Source organism: Rhinolophus sinicus, linkage group LG01, assembly GCF_036562045.2.
Source record: "Rhinolophus sinicus isolate RSC01 linkage group LG01, ASM3656204v1, whole genome shotgun sequence".
NCBI classification, from domain to species: Eukaryota; Metazoa; Chordata; class Mammalia; order Chiroptera; family Rhinolophidae; genus Rhinolophus; species Rhinolophus sinicus.
This window is the reverse complement of record NC_133751.1, coordinates 95,424,528-95,451,075: the sequence shown is the minus strand read 5'-3', so window position 1 is coordinate 95,451,075 and position 26,548 is coordinate 95,424,528. Positions and strand designations below refer to the sequence as shown.

General features: G+C 35.5%; 1 protein-coding gene across 18 annotated transcripts in view; it reads left to right on the top strand.

Annotated features, from left to right (window-relative positions):
* The window catches only part of ROBO2 (roundabout guidance receptor 2), a 1,656,458-nt gene that overhangs the window by 1,101,906 nt on the left and 528,004 nt on the right, over positions 1-26,548 (top strand). For all 18 annotated transcript variants that reach the window (XM_074333484.1, XM_074333465.1, XM_074333474.1 and 15 more), the window contains one exon: positions 19,889-20,215. In XM_074333484.1, coding sequence (XP_074189585.1) covers positions 19,889-20,215 — 327 coding nt within the window. The remainder of the gene's footprint in view (positions 1-19,888; positions 20,216-26,548) is intronic.

The following is a 26,548-nucleotide window of genomic DNA, read 5'->3' as shown; positions in this document are numbered from 1 at the left end:
TATTCCACAGGTAGTGCTGTCCAGTTTGCTCTTCGGAGAACATTTAATTTGTGTCATTAATTATGGATCACAGTGGAACTTCCATAGGAGTGAATGCTAATGCTAGCCAGGGGCTGTATTGTTTATATCACATATGCTCCAGTGGATAAATTAGTGCATAGTTCTGAAAATTCAGAAGCTTACTTTGGGAATATATTTGTTAACCAAAGTTGGGTCTCAGTATGACTTTCTGATGATTATGGAAAACTTTTAATCCCATGTCATTTAGAGGGTAGTTTTTCAGAACATACAATATTAAATAACATTCTCACCCTGTGTATGTTAACCTAAACAGAGGGCAGATTAAACTGGAAAGATCATTTGACAAATGAGCACATTTTACTCTCTTCCAGTAGTTTCTTCTCCTGGCTTTTGTGTCCAGGGTTTCTTCCCAAGCAGTGTTATGCAAATGAACCAATTAATGACAGATAAAATGGTCTTCCTACCTCCCTGAGTTTGTAACTGGAAGGGCAACACCGTAAGTCACGTACCTATTCAGCAGATTCTATTGGCCACTGAGAGGGTCTGATTAGCTTGACTGTGGGAGACAATCGCAGAGGCATCTGCTCAGTTAATTTTGAGAGAAAATTTACCAGATGGAGGCTGAAGATTTAAGTGATTAGAAGGTAGTAGATTGGAATACAAATTGGATTGAAAGAAATTAGATTGATATAAATCGAATTGAGTCACAACAGTTTGTGTTGTTCGTACCAAGGGGCAGTGGATTATGGGAGAAGCAGATGCTCCAATGAGATAGGAATTAATGTGGCTTTGACAGTCCATCTGCGAAGGTCTGAATATCGAGTACATCCCTAATCTCTCTCTCCATTTATCAATGCCATAATGTTAATTAGTACTTCATTCATTAAGTTACTTACAGAAGAAAAAAATCTCACCCCATCCCCTCTCTGCTTGAGAATTTGTTATTCTGCCAAGAATTGGAAAACTCTCTTTAGCTAGCTACAGTTGACTGTGAGGGTAGACCTGTGTCCTTTTCCTCATGCATACAGCTGCCTCTGGCATGAGTGTGGCAAGCTGGAAAATCTTTGCTCATATATTTCCCTTCATAAATATATAGCTATTTGAAGTCTTGCATTACTGACTAGGCACAGTTCCACTAAAAATCAGTGCACATATTAATCCAATAATATAATTATATATAATATGTACATATAATTTACTTATATATAATATATATAATACGTATTATATATTATATATATGTATATGTATATATATGATAAGTTATGGTTTTCGTAAGATATTTACTGGAGTTACGTTTTGTTTAATGACTCAAATATTTGACATTAATGTTGAGTGGCAGATTCCTCCTTAAAGGGAAATGAGAAAAATTTATTCCCAAAATTCTGTGACTCTGTGTGTGTGTGTGTGTGTGTGTGTGTGTGTGTGTGTGTGTGTGTATGTATGTAACTGTGTGGGTGTGGGAGGGGAGCTTGTGCTAATTTATGGAAAATTGCAGGTTATTGACACTTCGGTTCATTTTGGCATAGGTGTTTGGACCTGATTGTTAAAGAAAAAGTTGAATGAAATGAAATTAAGAGAAACACATCATTTTAAATGCCTGTACTTATATTGGGAATATGACCATTTAAAATCCAAGGGGTATTGGCCTGGGAACCTCATTATTACATCATCGGCCACCACAGTGAAATTCAGCATACGGTGGTTCTGTCTTGGATCCAATCCAAGGGCACTGAGCCAGTGGAAATCCGAAGGTGATATCACCTCTGAGGCAATGCAAGGGTGTAGACTCTAAGGATAGCCATGCAGGAATACCCCTGTGTATTAATGATAACCGGGCAGATTCAACTTATGGAGTGTAAAGCAATGAGATGAGCAAAAATGGAACGTCGAATCCTGTGATGCAAGAAGCATATCATTAAAGGTTGTGCCAAGTCATTCAGAAATAATCGTAGTACAGGCAAATGTCAGTTGCCTGCCAGTGTGCAAGCAGGGAAAGTATCTATTTTTATTGTGTGGCAAGAGGCAGTGGCTTGCGCAAAAATGTATTACGCGTTTTAAAACTTTAAAAAATTTTTGATTTATCGAAGAAAATTCTATAGGCAAGGACCTCTTCATGAAGTATCCTTAATGTAGGAATAATATACTCGTAAATACCAGGTGTGCCAAAAAAATGTATACAAGGAACACTTTGGTCAACGTTGCTCAAGCAGTAATTCGCTGTAATCAGAAGTGTCTGGATGTTGATGGTAAACACTTTGAGCACCTCTTGTAATTGCTGAAGTCAAATGTGACTTGTATTCATCTTTTTTTATTGGTATATATTGAGTATTACAATTTTAATACCAGTTTTCCTTTCTTAAAATGTGTATACATTTTTTTGGGACCCTCTGTGTGTGTGTGTGTGTGTGTGTGTGTGTGTGTGTGTGTGTGTGTGTGTACACACACACATATATATATATGTATATATAAATATACAGTATATATGATATTTCTATAAATGATGGACACTCCTCCCCAGGATGACCCGGGGCTTCTCCTACATGTTCTCCAGACTCCAGTACTAGGATAGCTGTAGTAGTTATCCTTAATATTGGCTAAAGAATATGATGCCCATCTTCTACTGTCAAAACATCTGCCCTCTAGTTGCCAGGATTGAACCTGGTGTTTGTCTGAATCCAGAGTCTATGCACAATCTGCTTTGGTCTTGTAACATTGTATGTGACCCATATCTCTAGTTGTAAACTCATTAATACAAGTCGATCATTGTGAAAGAGTATATCAAGCTAAATTCCAGTCAAATTTAGAAGAGGGGAAAAGAAAACATCCAAGCTGTAAGTCTTGAAAACAAAGTATAAACCAGAATTCCTCACTGCAGTAAAGAACAATCACTAAAATTTGTCTTTTGCTATTGTGAGAGTGATTAAATGCCACATAAAAGTAATTCAGTATTCAGGGGTGAGTCCCTCGCTCCTGTTTTGCCCTAATTGTCAGTTGAGTAATTGGTGGCTGTTGTCTTCTTGAACAACCATCTGTACATCGAGGTGGTGCTTATTGAGTCTGGTGAAGTCAGACATTGTGCTCTCATTCACACCTTTGTTTCTGGGACTGGTCATTGGATATTTAATACCTTGTTTAACACCAAGGAGGATAATTTTAAAAAATCACTTCATTATAAACCAATGATAACAGATATACCACCTCCTCATTTCCTGATTGTTGATAGACTTTAGACAGTAGAAATTTTCGCTGTGAGTTGTGTCAGTGTTTTGGTGCACTTGAGTTCAAATTCCACAGACTAGACATAAATACCGGGGCTAGTGAATGTGTTTTAACTACATCAATGATACTACACTCTTTTTTTTTTTTTTTTTTCTGATTATCTCACAAGGAATATTCAAAAATTAATTTAAGGCTCCTATTTACTAGGTGATATTTCTTTATTTTATATTTAAAGGTACTCATAAGCCACATAGAAAAATAAGAAGTCAGATTTTATCAATGCTGGCATCTTCATGTCAGGATTCATATGAGGCAGCTGTCCCAGAGATCTGTTTTCAGTATGGACACTTGAGATAAATTTATCCGGTATAAGCTACCTCAACAAAATGGAGCATTCTGCATCTCAACTTTTCTCTCTGCAGTCAACATATTTTTTCCAATTTGCAGTGAACTCCCAAAATGGAGAAACGTGGCCAAGTTTTAATACAGTAAGTGATGTTCTGGCACCTTTGGTTGTAAATCAGTGTTGCAGATACGTCACGGTAGCAGAAGTAAATGCTGTCCCAATAAATGCCGAGACTTGGCATGGTGGTTCAGAGTTTTGTGCTTCTCCGTAAGACTCACAAGGCAATTTGCTTAATCCTGGCCACATAAGCTGGACATAGAAAAGTGCAGTTTGTAATTCAGCTAGCTGAATAAATGGATTTCTACTAGCCAAGGGAGTGAGAAGAATTCAGAACCCTCGTTGAAAGTTTGAGAAAATCTATTTGACTCACCTTCTTTTTTGTTTGTTTAAAGAAAAGTGACACATAGCTTTCTAAAATCCTTATATATTTTTTCTAGGTCTGGTGTGATGAGGGAAAGGATTAGAATATACTTGGAACAGAGAAACTATGAAGCTTTTGGCATAATGATAATGTAAAATTGAATCGAGAGAGGGATGGAACTGAGAGGCAGACAAAGTGAGAGAAAGAAGAAAACATCCACAGGCATTCTATGCTAAGCGGATATGAAAGTAATTGAAGAGTTAAACTCTACAGCTGGGATTTTTAGCATTAGGGACCTGAAGAAAGATTGAATTATGTTGGGAAGGAGAGAGGGATGAGATATGGGACAGAGGGAGGTGAAGGATCCATTTTGAGATCTGTAGAATTTGAGGTTAGGACTGAGCATTCAAGTGGGCACCTGATCCAAGCCTGGAGCTTTTTGTAACTGGAGACACTAAGTAGAGATTTGGCTCCTGTTGTCATAGAAATTATACCTGACACAGTGAGAGGGCATGCGTTTCCTGTGGAAAGCAATGAAGAAAAGAGCGGACGTCTAAAAGCAGACTCTTTATTGAATCAGAAATTATTAGACTCAATTCAAACTTTTAGTTCATTAGTTTACATATAACTCAAAGGTTTTTTTCTATCAATGTGTGATAGAAATTTATAACAAAACTAACCAGTAATGATAATCTTTATTGTTCAAATGTTAACAGAAGTTTTTATAACTCTTAAGAAACAAGGGTTATTATTTCCTCCTTTGAAAGTAGTATACCTGCTTTCAATATTAAGCAGTAGACCTACTTGCAATATTAAGCAAATATCATTATATTCTTTTCATACACTTTTTCATTTTCTTCCAGATAGTTATTTGTTGCTTGTTTATAAAATCCAACTTGTCAGAGTTTGATGTACTGAGTACTTGACTCTGAAAGCAACTTCCTACATTTAAAAAATACCACCCTATTCTGAGTTATCCTTATGTTTGCTTTCACAACTGCTCTAGCTCCGTACGTTTTTATTCCCCAACTTGTCAGTGTTTTCTTTCCCTTCAGTAGAATTCATAATAATTCTGTGTGTTCCACTCTTTTTGCTTTGTGACAAGAGAGCATTGCATTTTGAGAGTGACTGAATGGAGATTAATTCCATGTTCACATGGTAATAACCTGGGGAAAGCCAGGGGGTGACTATGGTAGTTCATTGGATCCCTCATCTGATACGTCTTCAAAGTAAACAAACTGAGTGGAAAAATAACATTTTTCACAAGTTTTTAAAGAAACTTCAGATTTTTTTTGTGAGACCTAAGGAATTGCATCTTTGACATATTTTATGAAACATAGTGACACATATTTCAAGCAGAAAAAGATCGTTTAAAAACATTTATAGCACTCCCATTTGCTGCTTTTCTTCATTCAGGGGAAAAAAGCTCCTTTTTTTCTATGCACACAGAATCTTTTAACTGAAAACTACACTCAGTATTTCTGCTGAAGCAATGATGTTATCTGGTGGTCATTTTGCTCTGAAACAGAAGACATTCCTTGAAAGGAAATTTAAAGTTGTATTAAATCATTCACTTTTTAAAGGCATCAACAGATACCATAAAAAGACAAAAATGAAGACAAAGTAGATCCCCGAATGAAAAGTATCCTGATGATCAATGTAACTTATATTCTTTATTTACTAGATTAAAGCAATTGTGATTTTATCAATGTAACCAACCATTTATATAGCCTTACAACAGAAGTCCTATCAAAATCATTGATTTACCAAATAAAACTGATAAAATGCTTTTCTTAAAGACCTTAATTTGTTTACATACATGTATATTTTTGGGTGCTTCAAGCCATTGTTGAAAGAAGGTTTATATTTATTTTTATTTTCATGCATTGCATAAAGTGAGGGCAAAATGCAACTTGAAATCTTTTTACAGTATTCTAAAGATTTGAAAACGGATTTATTAATAATTCCAAACGTAAGAGATATTTGCAGCTGTTTAAACATGGCCTGTTTGTCAACTTTTTCTGGATCACAATCTTGTCCCAGGTGTTTTTAGTGGAGAAACCACTTTAAAAGTGAATTTAGGTGTGTATACTGCAAATACCTCTCCAGAAATGTGATACTGTCTCTTCTGTTCAGTTTGGTCAACTGTGAAAGCCCATTCACTCTGAGCGTGATAGTCAAAGACAAAGCAGTAAGTACAAGTTGTATTCAGTTACCTTTATAAACCTCTTTTACTCTGCACAGTACAGGCTTCAGAAAAAGAATCCCGACATGCCATTATACAATATAAAGAAAACTGAATACAATATTGCTGATCCCACTATTTGAGAGGAAATCTTTCTTTTCATCTTTTGGATCACTGTACTCATCTTTGACTTGGGTCTTTGTTGAAAGAGGTCTAGCAATATTTTAAAGATACACAATTTCATAAAACTGTAATTTAGAGATTTCAAGAAAAAAACATGTTGCATAAAAAGGGAAAAAATTATTTTGGTTTCACCACCCCCTTAAACTACTGGTACAAGTTAATTTCAGACAAGGTTCTTATACTATTCCTGTTCCTGTCATGTCATTTAACTTAAGTCATGACAATGTGCCTTCAAATATTTATTTTGATATTTCTTAATCCTCTTTAACTTTATAATGGAAAGCAACCAAAAAAATTGAAGCTTCCCGTGTATTAATCACACAAGGGTTTCAATATTTTTATAAAGAAAAATCATCAGTATTGGTATAACCTATTTCACTAAAATATTTAAGGTGGGCAAAAAGTAATTAAACATTGATATTTGATTAAATTTCAGTGACTGTAATTTACAGATTATTTGTTCATCATACCCAGACAGTGATGTCTGGTATTAAAATTGCACACCTCCAATTTGCCATGATCCACAGTAGAAGCCGTCTTTAGCTGTTATAGAGTTTTTGATAAAAATTCAGCTACCTATAGCTCCATTGATAGAATAACAAAAGTGATATATTTATTCATGTGTTTTTATATAACATATTGATTGATCACCCAATATTGTCATCTTTGTAACTTACAGTATGTGGCAAATCTGAGTAAGGTGCAGAGTTGTTGAAAATATGGAGCTTTCAGGGAAATGAAAGTAAGGTATTCATTCAGAACGGCCTTTAATTGGGTAGGTAGGAACAGTCTGTGGTAGAATACCACAGTAGAAAGATCAGCAGAAGCTGTATTTTGAATGGTGTACTATTGCATAGAAAAGACTGTATCTTATAGATGGTAGGCAGTCCTTCTTTGTCTGTATAGAGTCAGAGATGCCTTAGAGTATAGTAATAGAGGTTATATAATATAAGGATTATACATTATAAAAACACAAATAGTGTGAACATTTACCAAGTGTATACTGTATGCTCAACACATGGAAAAAAAAAATCTCATTCAGTCATCACAGCACTATTACTAGGTTGGTTCTTCTACATTTTATAGGTAAGGAAATCAAGGTGTGAAGAGCATCAGGGACTTGCCTGAGTTCATATTCTTATTTAGCATTTGTAAAAGAGCAATTTCAAGTCAGAGTCCTCTTGTTGGCAGAGAATCTCTATTGCCTGCCGAAGAGGTACCTTATTATTTCTTAAAAAGGCCCATGCACAAAATTTTATATCCAGTTTCTGAGGTGTCTTTCTTTACTTCCATTCCACATAAGCCACTCTATGGTTTAAGAACCATATAAAAAAAAGGTAATGGAGTAATGCAATGAGCTTTAAATGTTAGCTCAACTTCTTAAGTAGTTGAATGTTGATTGGAAGTGAACAAGCCTAAAATCAGTCATTGTGTGCATTCCTTGGACATGATACAACTAATATATTTGGCTCATGTCAGTTGTGATTTTTTTTTTTTTAGGTACTGTTTTAGTCATTTTTCTCCCAAGAAATGTTACGAACTGTACTAACACTTTCAATTCTGTTTTTTTAAAAATCCTTAGTATTACATCATCTATAAATCCCATTGTACACCTGAAATCTATGTAATTTTACTAACAATTGTCACCCCAATAAATTAAAAAAAAAATTAAAAAAAAAATCCTTAGTATACTATATAGTAAAATAAGTTTATCTGCGATTTTAACGAGGGCCATTGGATCTTGATTTAACTTAATAATAAAATATTTCAGGTTAGAGAAAAATATACTGAGAGTTCTAAGCAAATTTATGAGAAACTAAATATTTAACAAAGCTTGGTGCACATGTGTGAAACACCAGTGCTGGTGGGATCGTATTTTCTGACACTGACGCCTGGGGCCCCTGGCATCTCCAGTTACGAAGCTTAATGCTACTACTACTACAGAATTCTCACAATATAGTCCTTAGGAAATAGAATAAAATGCTAATATGTTATCACTCCACTAGGAGTTTCCTTAAGTAGAATGCTGGAAATCCATTCATAGTATCCACTCAGTAATTGTCAATGGTTTTTAGAAAATTAAACATTGTTAAATAATCTAATGAGTTTTAAGATTGTTTCATTGCATCATCTTTTATAAAGCCAAATGCAATTCTGAAAGCACATCAAAATATTTAAAACATGGCAATGAGAAGCTAAATTTCAAAGTTATCTTCCTGGAATGGAGATTGCTTTTGTCATTATAAGGCAAATCTGCACAACCCATGAAAACTCCTGATTTGGAGGCAAATCACTCTTTAAAGAATGCTTTCAACCATGGTAAGATGTAGCAAATTGATTTTAAAAAGTATTGGGTGAATGTCTAGGTTAATACATTGGTTCCTCACTGAATTGTTAGAAAATGAATTTATAAAGTAGGAAATTAATTTATTTCTTTGCAGGAAATCACCCCTAAAAATTTACTGGAAACTTCAGATTTGTGGTTTCAAAATTTCTCTTTAGTGGTATACAGATATTCCCGTGTGTCCACCCCTGGATTTGATTGCCTTTGGCTACTGATTCTAACATACCTAAACCAATCCTGTCTTCCCCTGGATGCTGGTGCTGTCACTGGGGCCCACCTGCTCAGGTGAGGCCAGAGTCTCATTGCATTGGATGTAGGCTTCCAGAAACTGAAATATTACAAAGAAGCAATTAAGGGGCGGACTGTTAGCTCAGTTGGATAGAGCATGGTGCTCTTAACAACAAGGTTGCTGGTTCTATCCCTGCATGGGCCACTGTGAGCTGCGCCCTCTACAACTATATTGAAACAACAACTTGAGTTGGAGCTGATAGGTCCTGGAGAAACACACTTAAATAAATAAAAGCAAAAAAAATAAACAATTAAAACTTACCTAATGAAAGTACTGAATAACAGGGTGGTGGAAAAAAGAAAGAAGAAAAATGTATTCCACTTTTAATATTTTCAGCAATTTCTGTTAAGAATACAGAAATAATGTCCTGAAATTCAGTTGTGAAATTCAGAGAGAAAGTATTATGAATCTCTCATTTACCTTCTCCTGAAATAGTAATCTGCTCCCTCTGAAAAAGGAAGGGAAATTGAAATATCTTGACTAATGTAGTATTTTGAATAATGGATAGAAGATTTATTTTTAAGATAAATATCCATGTATTACCAGTTAGTCTTTGGTTAAAGTGATTTATAGAACCATGTATTTATTGGCAATGTGAATACATTTCTTAGAAATTTAAGAATAAATTTGAAATGTTACATAAGCTATTTTTTAAACAAAAGCTTTTAAATTGTTAACTTTTGGAGGGTTCTCTAAGAAGGCATTTTGATAATCATTGCTTTTGATATAGACACAAGACCTACCAAGGGCAAACCTTTCTAATCAAAATTTTTTTAAAAGTATGAACATTAGTTTAACACACATGTCTTTAAAAATGTGCTCTGTTAAGTGAAATAAGTTAGACTGAGAAAGACAAATACTGTATGAAATCATTTATATGTACAATATTAAAATTAAAAAAATAACTCACAAAAGGAGACCAGACTACTGGTGGTTACCAGGGGTAGGAGTGGGGTGGGGTGGGGTTAGGGATGAAGGAGTGGGGGTTAGATAAGTTGGTCAAAGGTACAAATCTCTAATTATAAGATAAATAAGTACTAGGTATTTAATGCACAACATGATATCTATTGCTAACAGTGCTGTATGATATATAGGAAAGTTGTCAAGAGAGTAAATCCTAACAGTTCTCATCACAAGGAGAAAATTTTTTCCCCTTTTTTCTTTTCATCTTTTTTCTTTATATTGTATCTATATGAGAAGATGAATGTTAGCTGAACCTGTTGTGATAATCATTTCATAATATTAACATATGTAAATCAAACCATCTTACTGTATGAGTTAAACTTATACAGTGATGTTATGTCAATTATTTTTTTTATACAACTGGAAAAGAAAATTTGCTCTGTGGTTATAAATTTAAATGGCCACCTATTATCTTCTCTTTTAGATATGTCCATTATGATGTGACAGCCATAAAGAGTGTCATCACGTTATAAACAATGAACTTGTAGCAATTTACACTTCCAGTTGCCTCAATTTGGGGACAAAGAAATAGTATCATAAGAAAGTTTAGGTAACTTTCTTAAAATCATATACTGAATCATACAATAGCCCAGAAAATAGGGGGAAAAAAAAGAAAAGGAAAGAAAAGAAAGAAAAGAAAGAAAGAAAGAAAGAAAGGAAAGAAAGGAAGAAAGGAAGAAAGGAAGAAAGGAAGAAAGGAAGAAAGGAAGAAAGAAAGGAAAAAAAAAGCAACTGAAATCTAGTGCTTGGGACTTTCTATTTTAGACTTTCAAAATATGGGCAGGGTAATAGAAAAAGAAAAGTCATCCTGAAAACAGAGCCTGGACTCACAGCTAAGGCAACTGCAGCTATATTCTCGTCTCACTTTGGGGGAAGGAAATTTCCGTTCACTGGTTCTCTATTTTTGTTCTTCTTTCATCTGTAAAATGGGTTTTGGAATGAGAGGGTCACCGGTAGCTCAATCTTCTGCCTGTTGGACCTAGAAGACAGGGTGTTAAGGATGCCACTAGATGTCATGTTGTACAACTGAAACTTTCAGACTCAAAGCTGCCTGTTAAGTTTTGATAGGAAACGTCCTTTATATTTGTGAATTCCCTTTCATACTGTTGGCCCTTTAGTTTTATGACATTGAAAAGCCATGTAGAAATTTTGGAATAAATAAGTAGGATTTCTAGGCTTCAATTTTGATGTTGTTTCCAATTCAAACTTATTTTTAACCTGGCATGGATGTGCTTCCAGAAGGAATGAGAATCTTATACATTTATTTAGGTTATTTCTAAATTAGATAATTTCCTGAGTTTCAGTAAGGTTCTAATGGATAAAATCATCTTTATGGTTACCAAACAATGACTTTCCCACCAAATCCTATCATATCATAGTCCCTCTAGAAAACAACAGCAAAAGTTATCTCAAAGCCCTTTTCCATTCCCCCTTCCTCATGAGGAAAGTACACTGGAATTTAGTTATGAAAAATTCAAGGATGGAAAAGTTGTAAGGACAGACTTGATGAAGTAATTGATTAACTCCATTTTATTTCAAATTACTTTAGCTGACTAATCAACATGGACATCATTTGTAGTGGCGCTGAGAAACTTTTCTTTCCATGAAGACAATTTTGAATAGGATTTATTTTGGCAAAATAGAAAGCAGTTAACAACTTTAAACCTTAGAGATTTTAAACTTTGAGTTTTAAGGGGGACATTTTGGAGAGTATGTCATTGTTTATAGAAGGGGAAGAAAAAGATATGCTGAATGTTTACTGCATGTCCTGCTGATCTATATATACGATTTCTTTTTATCATCTAAACCAAATGGTGAGACATTGGTGTTCTGGTTTGTGCCTGGTGAAAGTGAGGCATAAATAATTGCTGATTAATAACTCATGCCCTTTATTCCTACCACACTGCCCCTTCTTATTCTGATGCAGCCTTCACTTTTTCATGTCACACTAGGTACCTCTCAAACTGAGGGACATTCAGAAATAGGGTAATCATAGAGAATCTTCCTGGCTTAATTTTACTACAGGATATTTTTGGAAAATAAAACATAGTTATTATGAACTAGGACACAATATTATGTACATTTTTAAGAAAAAGAAAAACAGACACCACTTAGATTTTTCACTGGACGGAGTTGTATTTCACACTGTCTCTAATTTGCCAAGACTTTTTTCTGCCCTTTAAAAAATTTAGAAGAGTTTGATCTGTGTTGCTTAACTTAACTAGATATGGCAATCCTGTATGTGAATTAAAAGTAAAGCTTAATTTAAGGAAATACAATATCACAACTGAATAATGAGGTAGGGGCCATTTCCTTTGAAACACATGAAGTGAAACCAAGTATTTTTCTAGATCTTTTATCTACTTTATTATATTATGTAATTGAAATCACTTCCTGAAAACAACATTTTCTGTAGCACTCATGGCGATGAGTGGTACCTGCCTATATAAAACTAAATTTAAACATTTTAACAAATTATGATTTTAAACTTCACCTCCAAACCTCTAAAATTTGAAGAGCTAATACACTATTCAATTTGTTTTTTATTAAACATTTTACCAAATATTATTAGAAAATCATTGTTTAGGAATTTCTGAGAAGCAGAAATGATCCTTTATATAAATTTGGGTACTTAAAACATTATTCAAAGATGTAGTTGCATCCAGTTGACTAATTGATATTTCTGTGGAATGCTTACATCTAGCCAGGTCGAAGTGCAGGACCTTCAGGCAAACATGCTAAATATGCAGCTTCTTAGACCCTTCCACTTGTAACTTCTTATGTGTCTTGTTCACTGCGGAGACCAAGAATCTGCATTTTATAGTAATATTCCAAGTGACTCTAAGACAGGCTCTCTGAGAGTCATACTTTGAAAAACAATGAAGATGTTTTCTGGCTACATTACGACTAGAGACATTCATCTGACTCATGTTATTGAAACAACTTTAGAAGAAGTTTTTCAATGAGCATAGTTGTAATGTTCATTCCTTACTTACTCTTCCAGCCACTTTTAAAAAAGCCTGCCACATTTGGGATTAAAGGTCTTGAGTTCTAATTCTGCCTCTACTGGCTATTCAATTATGGACAAGTTGCTGGACTGTTTTAGAGCTTACTTTCTTGGACAGTAAAAATAAAGATTTGGATATTCATCTTTAGAACCCTGTGCTAATTTACATTGTCTTAATAATAGCTAAGGGCAGCTGAATAAAATGTTAATTAAAATTTGACTATTTCATTGTCCAATTATCTACTGAGTTATAAAAAAGATGTCCACGCTTACTATCAGCTGCAAGAGAAGTTAGAACTGTAGATAGTAATTCCAATACATCGCTTAGCCTATCTGTTCTTATAGGGGTCCTGAATATTTCTCATACATGAACAATATTAACATTGTTGTCAAAGTTTTGTTTTTATTTTTATTTTCATCTGAAGTCTGGATAAAACACTTTTGTGGTTCTATACAAGAGAAATATAAATTTAAAAAACTGAAGTTGTTAATGGAAAGTAATAAACAGGTACTCTAGAGCAGGTATTCTAGACCAGCTTTTTCTCTAAAGGATCAGATAGAAGATACTTGAAGCATTTTAAGCCACATAAGGTGTTTTTCTTTCCTCCTCCAAAGTCTCTTCTTTTTCTTCTTCTTCTCTCACCTTCTCCTCCTCAGTTTTCTAACATTATGAAGACATAAAAACATTCTTAGCTCAGAGTCATAGGAACACAGGTGAGATGTGCTCCCTTTGGGGGAGCTTGTTAAAATGCCAGTCCTGATTCTGCAATCACGATCAGATGCTGGTTGGGTTGGGGTTGTGCCCCGATCCTGCATTTCAAAATACGCCTCGGGGTTATCAAAGCTCTTGAGGTTAAACTGTTCCAAGGCACTTCATGTAATGAACAGCCCCCTCTACTGTTGGGATTTGAATTCCCAATGCGTTTGACGACTCCGCTTTTTTGTTCGTTTTTTAACCAAATGATGGGGTTGTTTTGCTCTAACCATGTGAAATGCCGAGGGGGTTAGTGGTCCTTAATAGTTCTAAAGGCCCAGAGCTTTTGGAAATTTGATGAAAGCTCTGGTGCCCCTCACCACTACTTCCTCCTGTCCACACATGAATGAGGACACATTTTTATACAAAATTTCAAAGAATTCAAGGAACTACCTAAGGTTTATCCCTCTTAGGGGTCACTGCTACAGTTGTGTAATATCTGATTTTAAGGGAGCACAGAATTAATCCTCTCACACTTAATAACATCTAAACATTGACATTGTAGCTGTATTTTTTGCATAGCTCCCTATCATCTATCTATCTGTCGATCGATCGATCAATCGATCGATCTATCTATCGATCTATCTATATCTATCATCTCTCTATCTTTCATCTCTCTATCATCTAGCTGGTAAGATCTTTCAACTTTAGTTTATGCCCTATTGCTGTTTCTGGCCTGATGATTAAATTTAAAACCTAAAATTATAAATGAAGAAAATAAACCTGTTGGTAAGAGTAAACACAAATTGTTACAATGCCTTGTATTAAATTTGTACACAGTACCTTTACTCATGACTTTATTAAAACATTTTTATTGAGATATGATTCATATGCCATATAATTCACTCATTTATAGTGTACACTATATCATTTCTATTATTTTCACAGTTGTACAATCATCACTATAATCAATTTTAGAATATTTTCATCACCCTGAAAAGATTCCCTAGTTCTGCCCTCCACCCCAACCCCCATCACCTACACTAAACAACCACAGATTTACTTTCTGTTCTAGGGATTTTCCTTTTCTGGACATTTCATAAAAAATGGAATCATATATGATTTATAAAATATGGTGTTTGTAAAAAGGCACTATGAACAAATTTAATACAAAGCATTGTAACAATTTGTGTTCACTCTTACCAACAGGTTATTTTCTTCATTTATAACCTTAAGTTTTGCATTAATCATCAGGCCAGAAACAACAATAGGGATAAACTTTAGTTTATGCCCTAGATGATAGAGAGATAGATAGACAGACAGACAGACAGACAGACAGACAGACAGACAGACAGGGTGCTGTGCAAAAAATACAGCTACAATATCAAATGCATGATTTACAAATATTTTTTTCTGATTCTGTGGGTTGCCTTTTATTTTTGGATGTGTTATTTTCAAGTAGGAACATATTTAAATTTTATGAAGTCCAATTTAGCTATTATTTGGTTTGTCACTTGTGCTTTTGGTGTCGTATCCAAGAGGGTTTTCCCTAACTCAAGGTCATGAAAATTTGCTTCTAGAATTTCTTCTGGTTGTTTGAGTTTTATCCCTTATATTTAGATTGTAGATGTTCTTTTGAAGTTTTTATCATAGTGGGAATAAAGTTACTACAGGAATATCCAAATATGATGACACTGGAATAGTTTATATATGTTATAGTAATAATTGAATAAAATCCTGAATTGAACATGCTGGATTCTAAATCTTATTGTCAAATAGTTCAGAAATTGTGTCTCTTTTTTCTCATATATGTCTATTATTTAATGTTTTATTTAATAAGTATTTATTTAATTAAATGTACTTATTTAAGTAATATATTTAAGATTTTATTCAGGCCTTACCAAGGCTAAGTGAGTGTTTAATAATATAGGGAACTATGTGATATACTTGTTAGTACTCCTAAACATGGATGATTGACTTGCTTAGTTTTAATAATAGAACAACTGTGACAGTAGGGAGAATGTAGATGACTGGATATGGGAGACTAGAGAAGAGCAAGGAGGACATCTAAGCAAGGTAATTGTAGTTTACCATATGCTTGCTATGTGCAAAGGATCAGATTCTATGGCTGTGTGTCCAAACCTTTACATTTGGAAAGATGTTACTTATTTGCAAACTATGATTAGCTCTTTATGCAAGGTTTTTGTTTTTTTATTATTACTTTTAAAATAATTCTTACTTTTTATAACCTGCAAATTCCTCATTTGCTTTAGGGACCCAGTACTTACAATATTTATTTATTACCTTCTTTATTGTGATATGATTATCTTATATGTAAATGCTTTGTGTTTTTTAAATAAGATTTTTATGAAAAGAATATAACTAACATACAATATTATATTAGTTCCAGGTGTCTGTCATAGTTATTTAACGTTTGTATACCTAAATAAGTGATCACCATGATAAATCCAGGAACTGTCTGACACTGTACCACACTATCACAATTTTATTGACTCTATTCCCTATGCTGTACATTACATCACCTGTGCCAGATGCTTCAGAAGTATCCCTTGTATGGGTTGTATGTGCCCTGCTGTTGTAGTTGAGCCTTGATTGCTGTCGGCACGTCAGTGGATGGTATTGACCCTCAGTCTGACTTGCTGTGGGGTTTGGTCACCTCCACAGCTTATGGTCTGCTGTGTGGGTATCTTATCCCACTGAGTGGGATTTGTCGTAGTGGGCTCTGGTGCTTGTAGAGATCGCCCTTTGTGTGTGCCACTTGGGGAGCTAATTGGGTGGTTCTCTGTGTGGTCTAAAGCCAACCTCTAAGTATGTTGGTTTTGGGACCTCTTGGGAGGGGCTCCAGTGCAGGCCCAGGTCACCCACTGTGACCAGTGGGGGACTACCTGGTAGGAGGTACAAAGCGATGCATGGTTGTTCGCCACCTGCACTAAACTTGTAGGCATGTGGGAGATGCCATGATGCAGAGCAAGATGGTTGCCACCTCCCTGGGGTGGCTCCCCAAAACGCCAGGACACCCCAAAGCCTGTTGCCACCTGCCAGCTCCCTTGAGGTTCAGCTGAGGATATAGCCTCAGGTGGTACACCAGTTTGGTGAGGCAGGGTGTCAGGGAGTCACTAGAGGGGGAAGAATTGTGGTCACCAGGTTAATGTAGACTCTGGTTTGTTGCCAGTGCTGATCTTGTTGCTACTCAGCAAAAGTCTCAGAGCACACCCAGACCAGTCGCCACCCATCTGGAGCCCACAGACCCCGATGTTTTCCAAGAAAGAGTGCGATGCAGGCAGGGCTGGCTCCTCACTGAGAAAATGCCTCCAGCGTTGGGGCAGTTGGGGAAGGCAGGGTTTCAGGGGAACTCACCAGACCAATCAGATTCAGATTTGGTCATGTGGGGACGGGCTCATCACAGGAAAGATGGAATTTGGCTGCTGTCTGCACAGGAGAAGGACCCCATACAGGGAATGGCAACTGTCCTCCAGTCCTCACCTAAAACCACACACCTCAGTCTTTCCTTGTGTGTCTTTGATGCACCCTGAGTCACCAGCTCTCTGCCGAAGCCCAGGGTGCATGCTTGCAAGTGAGTCTGTGCATGGACCCTTTAAGAGGATGGCTGGGTTTTTCATAGCTTTCCGTCCCATCTGGATGGTCAGAATCCCCACTGTTTTTCACAGCCAGATGTTGTGGGGTCTCTTCCAGGCAGCAGTACTCCGGGGTGGGGAGCCTGTGTGGAGCTGGGGTCACTTGCTCATTTGAGGGGAATCTCTGAGGCTGAAATATCCCTTCTGATTCTCAACCACTACGTGGAGTTTTGCTGCTGGCCTGTTTTATGTCTCTGTCCCCTCTACGAGTCTCAATGTTGCTTCTTCTTTATAATCTTTAGTTATAAAACTCCTATTCGACTAGACTTAAGATGGTTCTCCTAGACTTAAGATGGTAGATTGTTCTATAACTTAGTTGTAATGTTAATGTGTTTATCGAAGGAAACAGGCACAATGTTTACCTACATGGCCATCTTGGATCTCTTCCCCGGGTTTCTTTAGTTCTTTTTTTTTTTTTTTTCAGTCTGACCTGTGTACTGTGAACTTTTTTTTTTTTAAGTTTTTATTGGGGAATGTTGGGGTACAGTGTGTTTCTCCAGGCCCCATCCACTCCAAATCATTGTCCTTCAATCTAGTTGTGGAGGGCGCAGCTCAGCTCAAAGTCCAGTTGCTGTTTTCAGTCTTTAGCTGCAGGGGGCGCAGCTCTGCAGCCCACTATCCCATGTGGGAATTGAACCAGCAGCCTTGTTGTTGAGAGTTTGTGCTGTAACCAGCTGAGCCATACAGACGCCCCTCCGGAAGCTCAGCGGCAGCTTGTTGTCTTCAATCTAATTGTGGAGGGTGCAGCTCACTGGCCCATGCGGCAACCCTGTTGTTTAGAGCTCATGTTCTAACCAGCTGAGCCATCTGGCCACCCCTATAAACTATTCTTTTATTTTAGGTATCTAGCATTTATAATATTTAGGTTCCTTCTCGGATCTGATGAGATAACAAATGGTAATCAGCAACTTTTAAAATTTAATCCTCTTTAGGAAAGAAAAGATTTATTCACTACCAAATTGAATTTCCTCTGTCAAATTAAAATATTCATTTTTAATAATATTGAACATAAACTAGAATAATATTGAGGAATAAATATTACTTGTGTTTATTAAGCAGTAATGTGCTAATGTTAGGTGACTGCTTGGAAAATTTTAAGAGCAAACTTTTAAAAGCCCATATGTAGATTATCATTATGTCCTCACATGTGATTATTTCTCTCAGTATCTCCTTTAGATTAATTTGCAGCAGTTGGTAGGACCTTCCCACCAATAATGGCCATAGATAGCTTATAAATTAAAAATATTCAAAGACATTATGCTAAATGTTCTTAAAATACCAACAGGACTTTTGTTTCCTGTTTTTTATACCCCTTAGTGGTCCTACTTTCATTGAAGCCACATGGAAGTCACTGATACCTATTACTCTTCCTTCCCATATGGTGATATACCAAATTCTATCAAGTGTTGTTTTATGATATGACTTAAATCTTCCTCCATTTTTCTACTGTCCGCAGCATTTCTCAAGGTCAGTTTATGTTTAATGGTTCTTTGGGGTATTTAAGTAACTCTCAACTATCTTTTTGCTTCCATTGCTATCTATCTTACACTGCAGGCCAAAAGTGTCTTTTAAAATATACAAGTAGTTAAGTTACTGTCCTCTCAAAATCTGTTAGCTGTATGGACTAAAAGTCACACTTGTTAGCATGGTATTTAAAGCCCTTTTGTCTATGGCTCCAATCCTACATTTATCCTCACCTGCCACATCAACGTCTTCCCTGATTATGAAATATACTATGCATATACTCTCACTTCCTTGTTCTTTTGCTCATGTTGTTCTTCAATATGAATGCCTTTCTTCCTCTATTGACATATTTTTATTCTTTACGGCTCAATTTAAATACCACCTTTTGGGGGAGAGAGTTCTTATTTAGAGTTAACTTTTTTGCCCCATTTTCTTCCTATGAGTCATTTATTGGACTTTCATACAGCACATTTCAGTTTAACATAGTGATTCTACTTTAGTTCCTCAGTCAGACATAACTGGATTCAAATCCTGCCTCTACTGCTTACTTCCTCTGTATTTCTGGGCAGTTGGTGTAATTTCCTAAGCTCCCTCTTTGTCTGTTAAATTGAGTTAATATTTGTATATAATGCTCAGGTCTCTTTTTATATTACGTCTGATAAAACGTTAGCATGATAAACAGTATCTAACTGTGTATTCTTGGTACTTACCCACTTGCTTTTCTATCCCGTAGTGGTAAGCACTGTGAGGACAGGAATTAGTCTTACTCATCTTAGTACTCATTCTGACGTGCTGGTGACAAAAGAAAATATCATCTTCTCTTTTACTTTTGCTTGTCGTGGTTTATGGGACATGTTAAACCTAATTCATTAGAATTAACATATTATATTTATTGCTATATTGTCTCTTTCCACAAAGGAATTGGGATGCCTTATGAGATGCATAAAAACACTAGAGTGACACATGAGTAAAATCGTAGTAACTGTACTTTGAATAATTGAAGAGTTAAATTTCACCAGTGTGAACTTAAGTGATACAAAAGCTATAGATAAGAACATACTAAAGCTTGTGTTCATTCTGTCATATTTTGTAGGATCACGTCTTCGCCAGGAGGACTTTCCCCCACGGATTGTGGAGCACCCTTCAGATGTCATTGTTTCTAAGGGAGAGCCCACCACTTTGAACTGTAAGGCTGAGGGCCGACCAACTCCCACCATTGAGTGGTACAAAGATGGTGAGAGGGTGGAGACTGACAAGGATGATCCCCGGTCCCATAGGATGCTGCTGCCCAGCGGGTCCTTATTCTTCTTGCGCATTGTGCATGGGCGCAGGAGTAAACCTGATGAGGGAAGCTACGTCTGCGTTGCAAGGAACTATCTTGGTGAAGCAGTGAGTCGAAATGCATCTCTGGAAGTGGCATGTAAGTAACGTAATGAACCTCATAAACGGCATGCATGTTTAGTTTGATTAATTCCTAGTAAGTTGCGCTTTGTTCCCATAGGCAATGTCTGAAAAATAAATAATACATAATTTTACTTTGCCTTCTCCAAAGAAAGCTGGTTAAATAATGTCAAGCCCAGGTGTTGCAGTACATTTGTTTATGTTAAAGCAAGGTGGAGATGATGCTGGTCATTTTTAAAATTCGAATTATCAATGAGAGATATATACAAGTATTAAACTTGGCTATGTTATAATAAAAATTTTGTGTAACAAGACATCAAATACAAGATATACATTCAATATTGTACTGATTTCGGTTTTATATATATATATATGTATATATGTATAATGTGTATATATGTGTGTATATGTATACACACACATATATACATATATATATATATATATATATATATATATATATATATATATATATATATATATTATATATAGGAAATTTTATTAGTTAATTTTAAAAAGAATATACTCTCTAGGTTAAATTAACTCTTTTACTTCTAGGATACATTCAAGAATTATTGCCCAAGGCATCATATTGGGAAGAATAGCAGATTTTTTTTTTTTTTAATCAAAAAGTTCATCAGAGAAGAGATCTGATTTCTGTAGGGACAGAATGTTCATACACAGGAGGGACTCACTCAGTATCGGTAATCAGCAATAGCTAAGGATTTTCCCTGACTCTGTATTAAAACACACACACACACACACACACACACACACGGGTCCCCAAAAAATGTATACACATTTTAAGAAACAAAAAAACTATTGAAATTGTAATACTCAATATGTACCGATAACAAAAGATGAATACAAGTCACGTTTGACTTCTGCAATTACAAGACGTGCTCAAAGTGGTTACCATCAGCATCCAGACACTTCTGATTATGGCAAACTACTGCTTGAGCAACGTTGACCAAAGTGTCCACTTGTATACATTTTTTTGGCACCCCTGGTATGTGTGTATATATACATATATGTATTTATTATGTCTATGTAAATGTATATGTATTTATTATGTATATGCATATGTGTTTATTAATCAGATAACCCAGAAACACTAATAAATTAAGGTATTCGTGTTTTGCAGCTATTTGAACATTGATTGCATAACTTCATAGTTTGTTTTCCAGAACAAATTGAAGTATACGATAGGTTCTTGTTTCTTTTGTTTGGTTTATAAACAAGAATTTGGTGACCATACGTTTGACATTATCTATATTGAGGAGAGATTTTATCTAGAATTAATTCTGAATAAGATGCCTACAATTAGGCCTTAAAAAAGTTTGTACCTTTCAACTTTCTGGTTGTACCAGTAGGTCTTCATACATGAGATAATTGAGTAATTTCAGTAGACATGAGTCTTATATGTCTTATTTATATGTCTGGGAGAGGAGTGCTAAATAATAGCTCATGGTCTCATGTCTGTAATTAAAATTGAACTGTGCTTACATGCTGCAAGGTATCACACTAGACTGTAAAACTTGTGTATTGCGTATTGAAATTCTCAATGATGTGACCTTGTATCATTACCTTTACGTATGAAAGTATCTTTTAGTGAACAAAATCATGGTTTTCTTATTCATTTATTCCAATGAAAGCTTTTGTTTTCAAGTGTCCAGTCTTTTGATTTAAAGTTTGTACCATGAAACTGGAACACATTGACGCTTGAAATGTGTAAATCCAGTAGGAAAAGATTGGAAGAATCCTAAGAACCAAATTTGTTTTTAAAGGGCCTCATAATACGAGCATTAGAATGTTAGATAGTGATGCCATTTTGCACTGGACACTAGGCAATTTCATTTTTATGACTTACTTTTAAAAGCAGTTAAATACCATTTAGAGAGATTTGAAATACACATTAAAATCTCAAGTATGCAAGTATTCCAAATTGCTCCATTTTCATTTTGAAATATTTCTGGAACTTTCCAAACTTAATGAAATATTTCAATGAAAATTTAATTGATCTTTTCCCATACTAGATCCTGTTACAGTAAAAACAGAGGGTTACAAAAAATGTATATACATTTTAAGAAAGGAAAAAACTGTGTTAAAATTGTAATAATATATACCGATAACAAAAGATGAATACAGGCCATGTGTATACATTTTTTTGACACCCCCGGTGTAACAGGTGCTATTCTCCCCTTTTATAGATAAAATGAAACCCATGATAGTTAAATGACCAAGACATAGACAATAAGTTCATGGGAAATTCAGGATCAGATCCTGATTCTTTTAATTTTCAGTTTTATAGAATTATGTTGTATTTGGAAAAACACTTATATGAAATCTAGCCTATTTTATAAAAATAAAAATTAAAAATTTTTAATTTTGTTCTTTTTATCTACTTAGCACCACATAACTATTTTAATACTTAACTAATTTGTGTTCTCAATGTTAAAGTTTATCTAAATTGGCCAGTCATTTTATTGTTGGTCAAATAAATGCTTTTTTTTCCCCTGAACTTTAGCTTTGTTAATATTGCTCTCAATACACATGAATTTTGTACTTTTATTGCCTAACTGCATCATTAATAATGAATCAAACTGTTTTTTGGGGAAAATCTTAAACCATTATATTTTTTCACCCTGTAATGTGACAGTAGCTTTTTAAATTTAAAATCAATGAGCTTTGAGAAATGCTAAAAGTATTTCTGACCTAGAGAGGAAAACAAGAAGTCTTCTAAATTGAATTTAGCTAGTGAATACATTTCTTTCTTCTAATGCCATGTCGACAGTTCATGCCATTTGAGGCAACGCAACATCAAATAGTGTTCATTTATATGCTGTTCATCTCTTTCACATTAGCTCATTATATTCTGTCTTTCCTTATGTGTTTCATAAAAAGTATTAATATGGAAATTTGGATTAAGCGCTGTGATTTCGCAATACTATTGGTAACCAATGTGTATTTTTATAAAATGGTAGCGGAACAGCTGCAGATTATGTAATTGTTTGACCTTTGTATTTTAGAACACTCAACGTAAATGCTCAGTTATGGCACATCCATTATTTTTTTCCATTAAAGAAAAAAATGGAAGCCTAAAAACATTGTGTATTTGGAGAACTGCTAGTGGCTCGATATGACGTTGGTAGCAGCATATGAGGCATGGGGTGCATCATAAAATCTAGAATTTTTTTTTATGTAAGAGGAGAGTCTTTGAAAGAGACTTGAAAATTGGGTTTAAGAAATGATGACTGAAATCAGAAGAATTAAGAAGCTGCCCAATAACTCAGAAGAGTTTATGTTAGATTTTTAAACTGAAAATAGCCGTGAAGATTGAAAGAAGGAAATAGTTTGAATCATATTTAGAAATTATAAATCATGCTCCTTTAAGGTCAATTTTGGTGATAGACAGTGATTCCTATGTCTGTGTGTGTGTGTGTGTGTGTGTGTGTGTGTGTGTGTGTGTACTTTTTGTTTTGCTTTGCTTTTGCAGAATGACTGGGTATATAGTACTACCATGCATAGGAATAGCAGATGCAGAAAAAATAACTGTAGTGGGAACTGAAGAAGAAAATCAGCTTTGGTGCTATTGTTTGCCTTTCCAGTGAGATATCAAGCTAAAAATATGTTCTACTAAAAAAAAAAAAAAAAGAAGCTTCTTAAATTGAGAGCAAGTTCTTTCTGAGACAGAGGTTGAAGCCACAGAAATAGGTAGAAGTAGACATTGTTACCCAGGCAGGCTGTGTGCAAGGACAGGTTCACATGGGCTGAGACCACTCCCATTGTTTGGAACCTCCATATTTAATGGTGGGCAAAGGAAAGAAATGCCAGTGCAGGAGACTCAGAGAAGATTTCAGAATTGATAGGATACGGACAGTAAAGTGACAAGGAAATAATTTTAAGAATGAAAAAATGGTTGACAATGAAATGCCACCCAGTTGTCAAATAAAGTGTATGTGTGGGGTCTAGGAATGGAAATAGCACAGCAGCTGAAACATGAGGAGGTGGTGGGCTTGGAGTGAAAAATGCTGCTTGTTCTTCCAAGAATTGAGCTCTGAATGGGGTGTGAGGGAACTAGAGCAGGGTGATTTTTTGTCGTGGGGCACGGTGCTCTGCATTGTACCATGAGGAACAGCATCTCTGGCCTGTGCTTAGGAGATGCCAGTGGGACTCTCCCAACCCCATTTGTGACAACCAGAGGTGTCTCCAGACACTGTCAAATCTCCCTGGGGTGGGGATGGGTCAAAATAGTTGAGGATTACTAATCTAGGTGTATCTAGGTGGTTGAGAGTGTGTGGATAAGTAGGAAACTAACTTGTTACAAGTTTTATGGTGGAATGACTAGTGATAAAAAATATGCAAATGTTTTGACCCTCTTTGCTTCACCTTGGTTTTCATTTTTACTTTAACTCTTGGTTTCTGCTGTTGTATGAAATGTGCAGTTTTATTGATAACCATCTGTCTTGACTGATGGTATGGAAGTCCGCCTGTTCTTTACCATAATGTATTTGTTCTCTTTTTTGTTGTCCTTTAATATGTACTTCATTTTTACATAGGGAACAATATATTGGAGGAAAAAAATATTCAGGACCAATCATTTCAATGAAGATTTAAATGACTTACGTCATATTTGCTTTTCCCCTGTTTGTTTTGGGAGACAAAAAATAAAGCAGTCTTGAAAGTACTTTTCAAAGCACTGAACTGAAGAAAGGTCTTTAGGCAAAAAATGATTTTTACATATTTAGAAGAGAATTGCAGAGTCCACAGTAAGTCACCTGGCACTGAAGAAGTTAATACACAGTTTTCTGATGGGACCACCAAGAGAGCCTGGGCATAGCTGGTGGAGGAGATAGGATTTCAGTTAGAACACCAGTCTTCCCTGTGTTTGGAGCAAAAGGAGCACAGGGGTCCTCATCCAGAATGTGGCTGCCTGTGATGCAGCCAGAGCCAGTGGCAGCCCCTAGAGATAGCAGCTGTAGCCCCAGGTGGTAAATATATGACAGCATCTTGATCTATCGACCCGGGTAAGAGGGGGTTCTGGCCTAAATGAAAATTCATGAAAAATTGATGAAGTCCCCAGATTATTTTTTCCATTTTCTTTTCTTAGCATTACTCCAATGCAGAGAGAGGAGATTAAGGTGGTGAATGCTTTAGTAGCAAGGGGACTGTGGTTCAAAGTTCAGGGGTCACATAGAAACCGATCCTCTCTCTCTCTCTCTCTCTCTCTCTTCTGTTCTTACTTCTAACCAGAATACAAGAACTTTTATTTACCTTTGCTTTGTTAAAAGTAAAACAAAATAATATTGCTAAATGTCTAAAAGTTGGCTTTTGATGCAGCTACACAAGAAATAATGGATGTAATTCATAATTTAATTGGGAACAAAAATAGATTGAATTGCATGACTGCAGGGTGATTTCTATTCTTTTTTTCTTTCTGTTCTTTTCTTCTCTTTTCTTTCTTTCTTGTATGTGTGTGTGTGTGTGTGTGTCATTTATTAAGACCCATGCTGCAAGAGTCATTTAGAGAAGGAAAAGGTCTTGCATTATTTATGGTCACAGATTGCTAGAATAGCAAAGCTATGGAACACTCTACAAACATAATGATCCTATTTGCTTTAAATCCAAAACTAAATTGATGTTTTAACTCTACAAGGTAGAGAGGTAACAGAAGTAGACTGACTTTAGTAACAGAGGCCACAGGTGGCCTTAAAAATGAACACAAGGTAAACTGTTTACTTGACATTCCAAGTTAATATGTATTGTTTTTCTTTAAAAAAAAAAAGTCAGTTTGGCTATAAATGAGTATTATTCAGGAAAAATTCCTTTATGCTTCATAAAGAGACATGATAGATTAAATTGGAAAAAAAAAGGCTTAGCCATGGAGAACTTTCTAAAACCACGTTATTGAGATATAATTCACATATTATATCATTTACCCATTTAAAGTGTGCAATTCAATGTACTTAACTATGTTCCAGAGTTATTCAACCAACACCAAGATCTAATTTAGAACATGTTCCCTACACCTAATGATAACCCTACACCCATTAGCAATCAATTCCTGTTGCCGCAGAACCTGCCCCAGTCTTAGGCAAACATAATATACTTTCTGTTGCTATACATTTGCCTATTTTGGACTTTCATATAAATGGCATCATACTGTATATGGCTTTTTTGACTAGCTCCTTTCCTTAGTATAATATTTGCAAGGATCATCCTTTTTGTAGCATGTATCAGTACTTCATTCCTTTCTATTGCTGAATAATATTCCACTGTGTGGATATACCACATTTAGTCATCCACTTATCAGTTACTTAATAGGCATTCGGGTGTTTCCACTTTTTGTCTA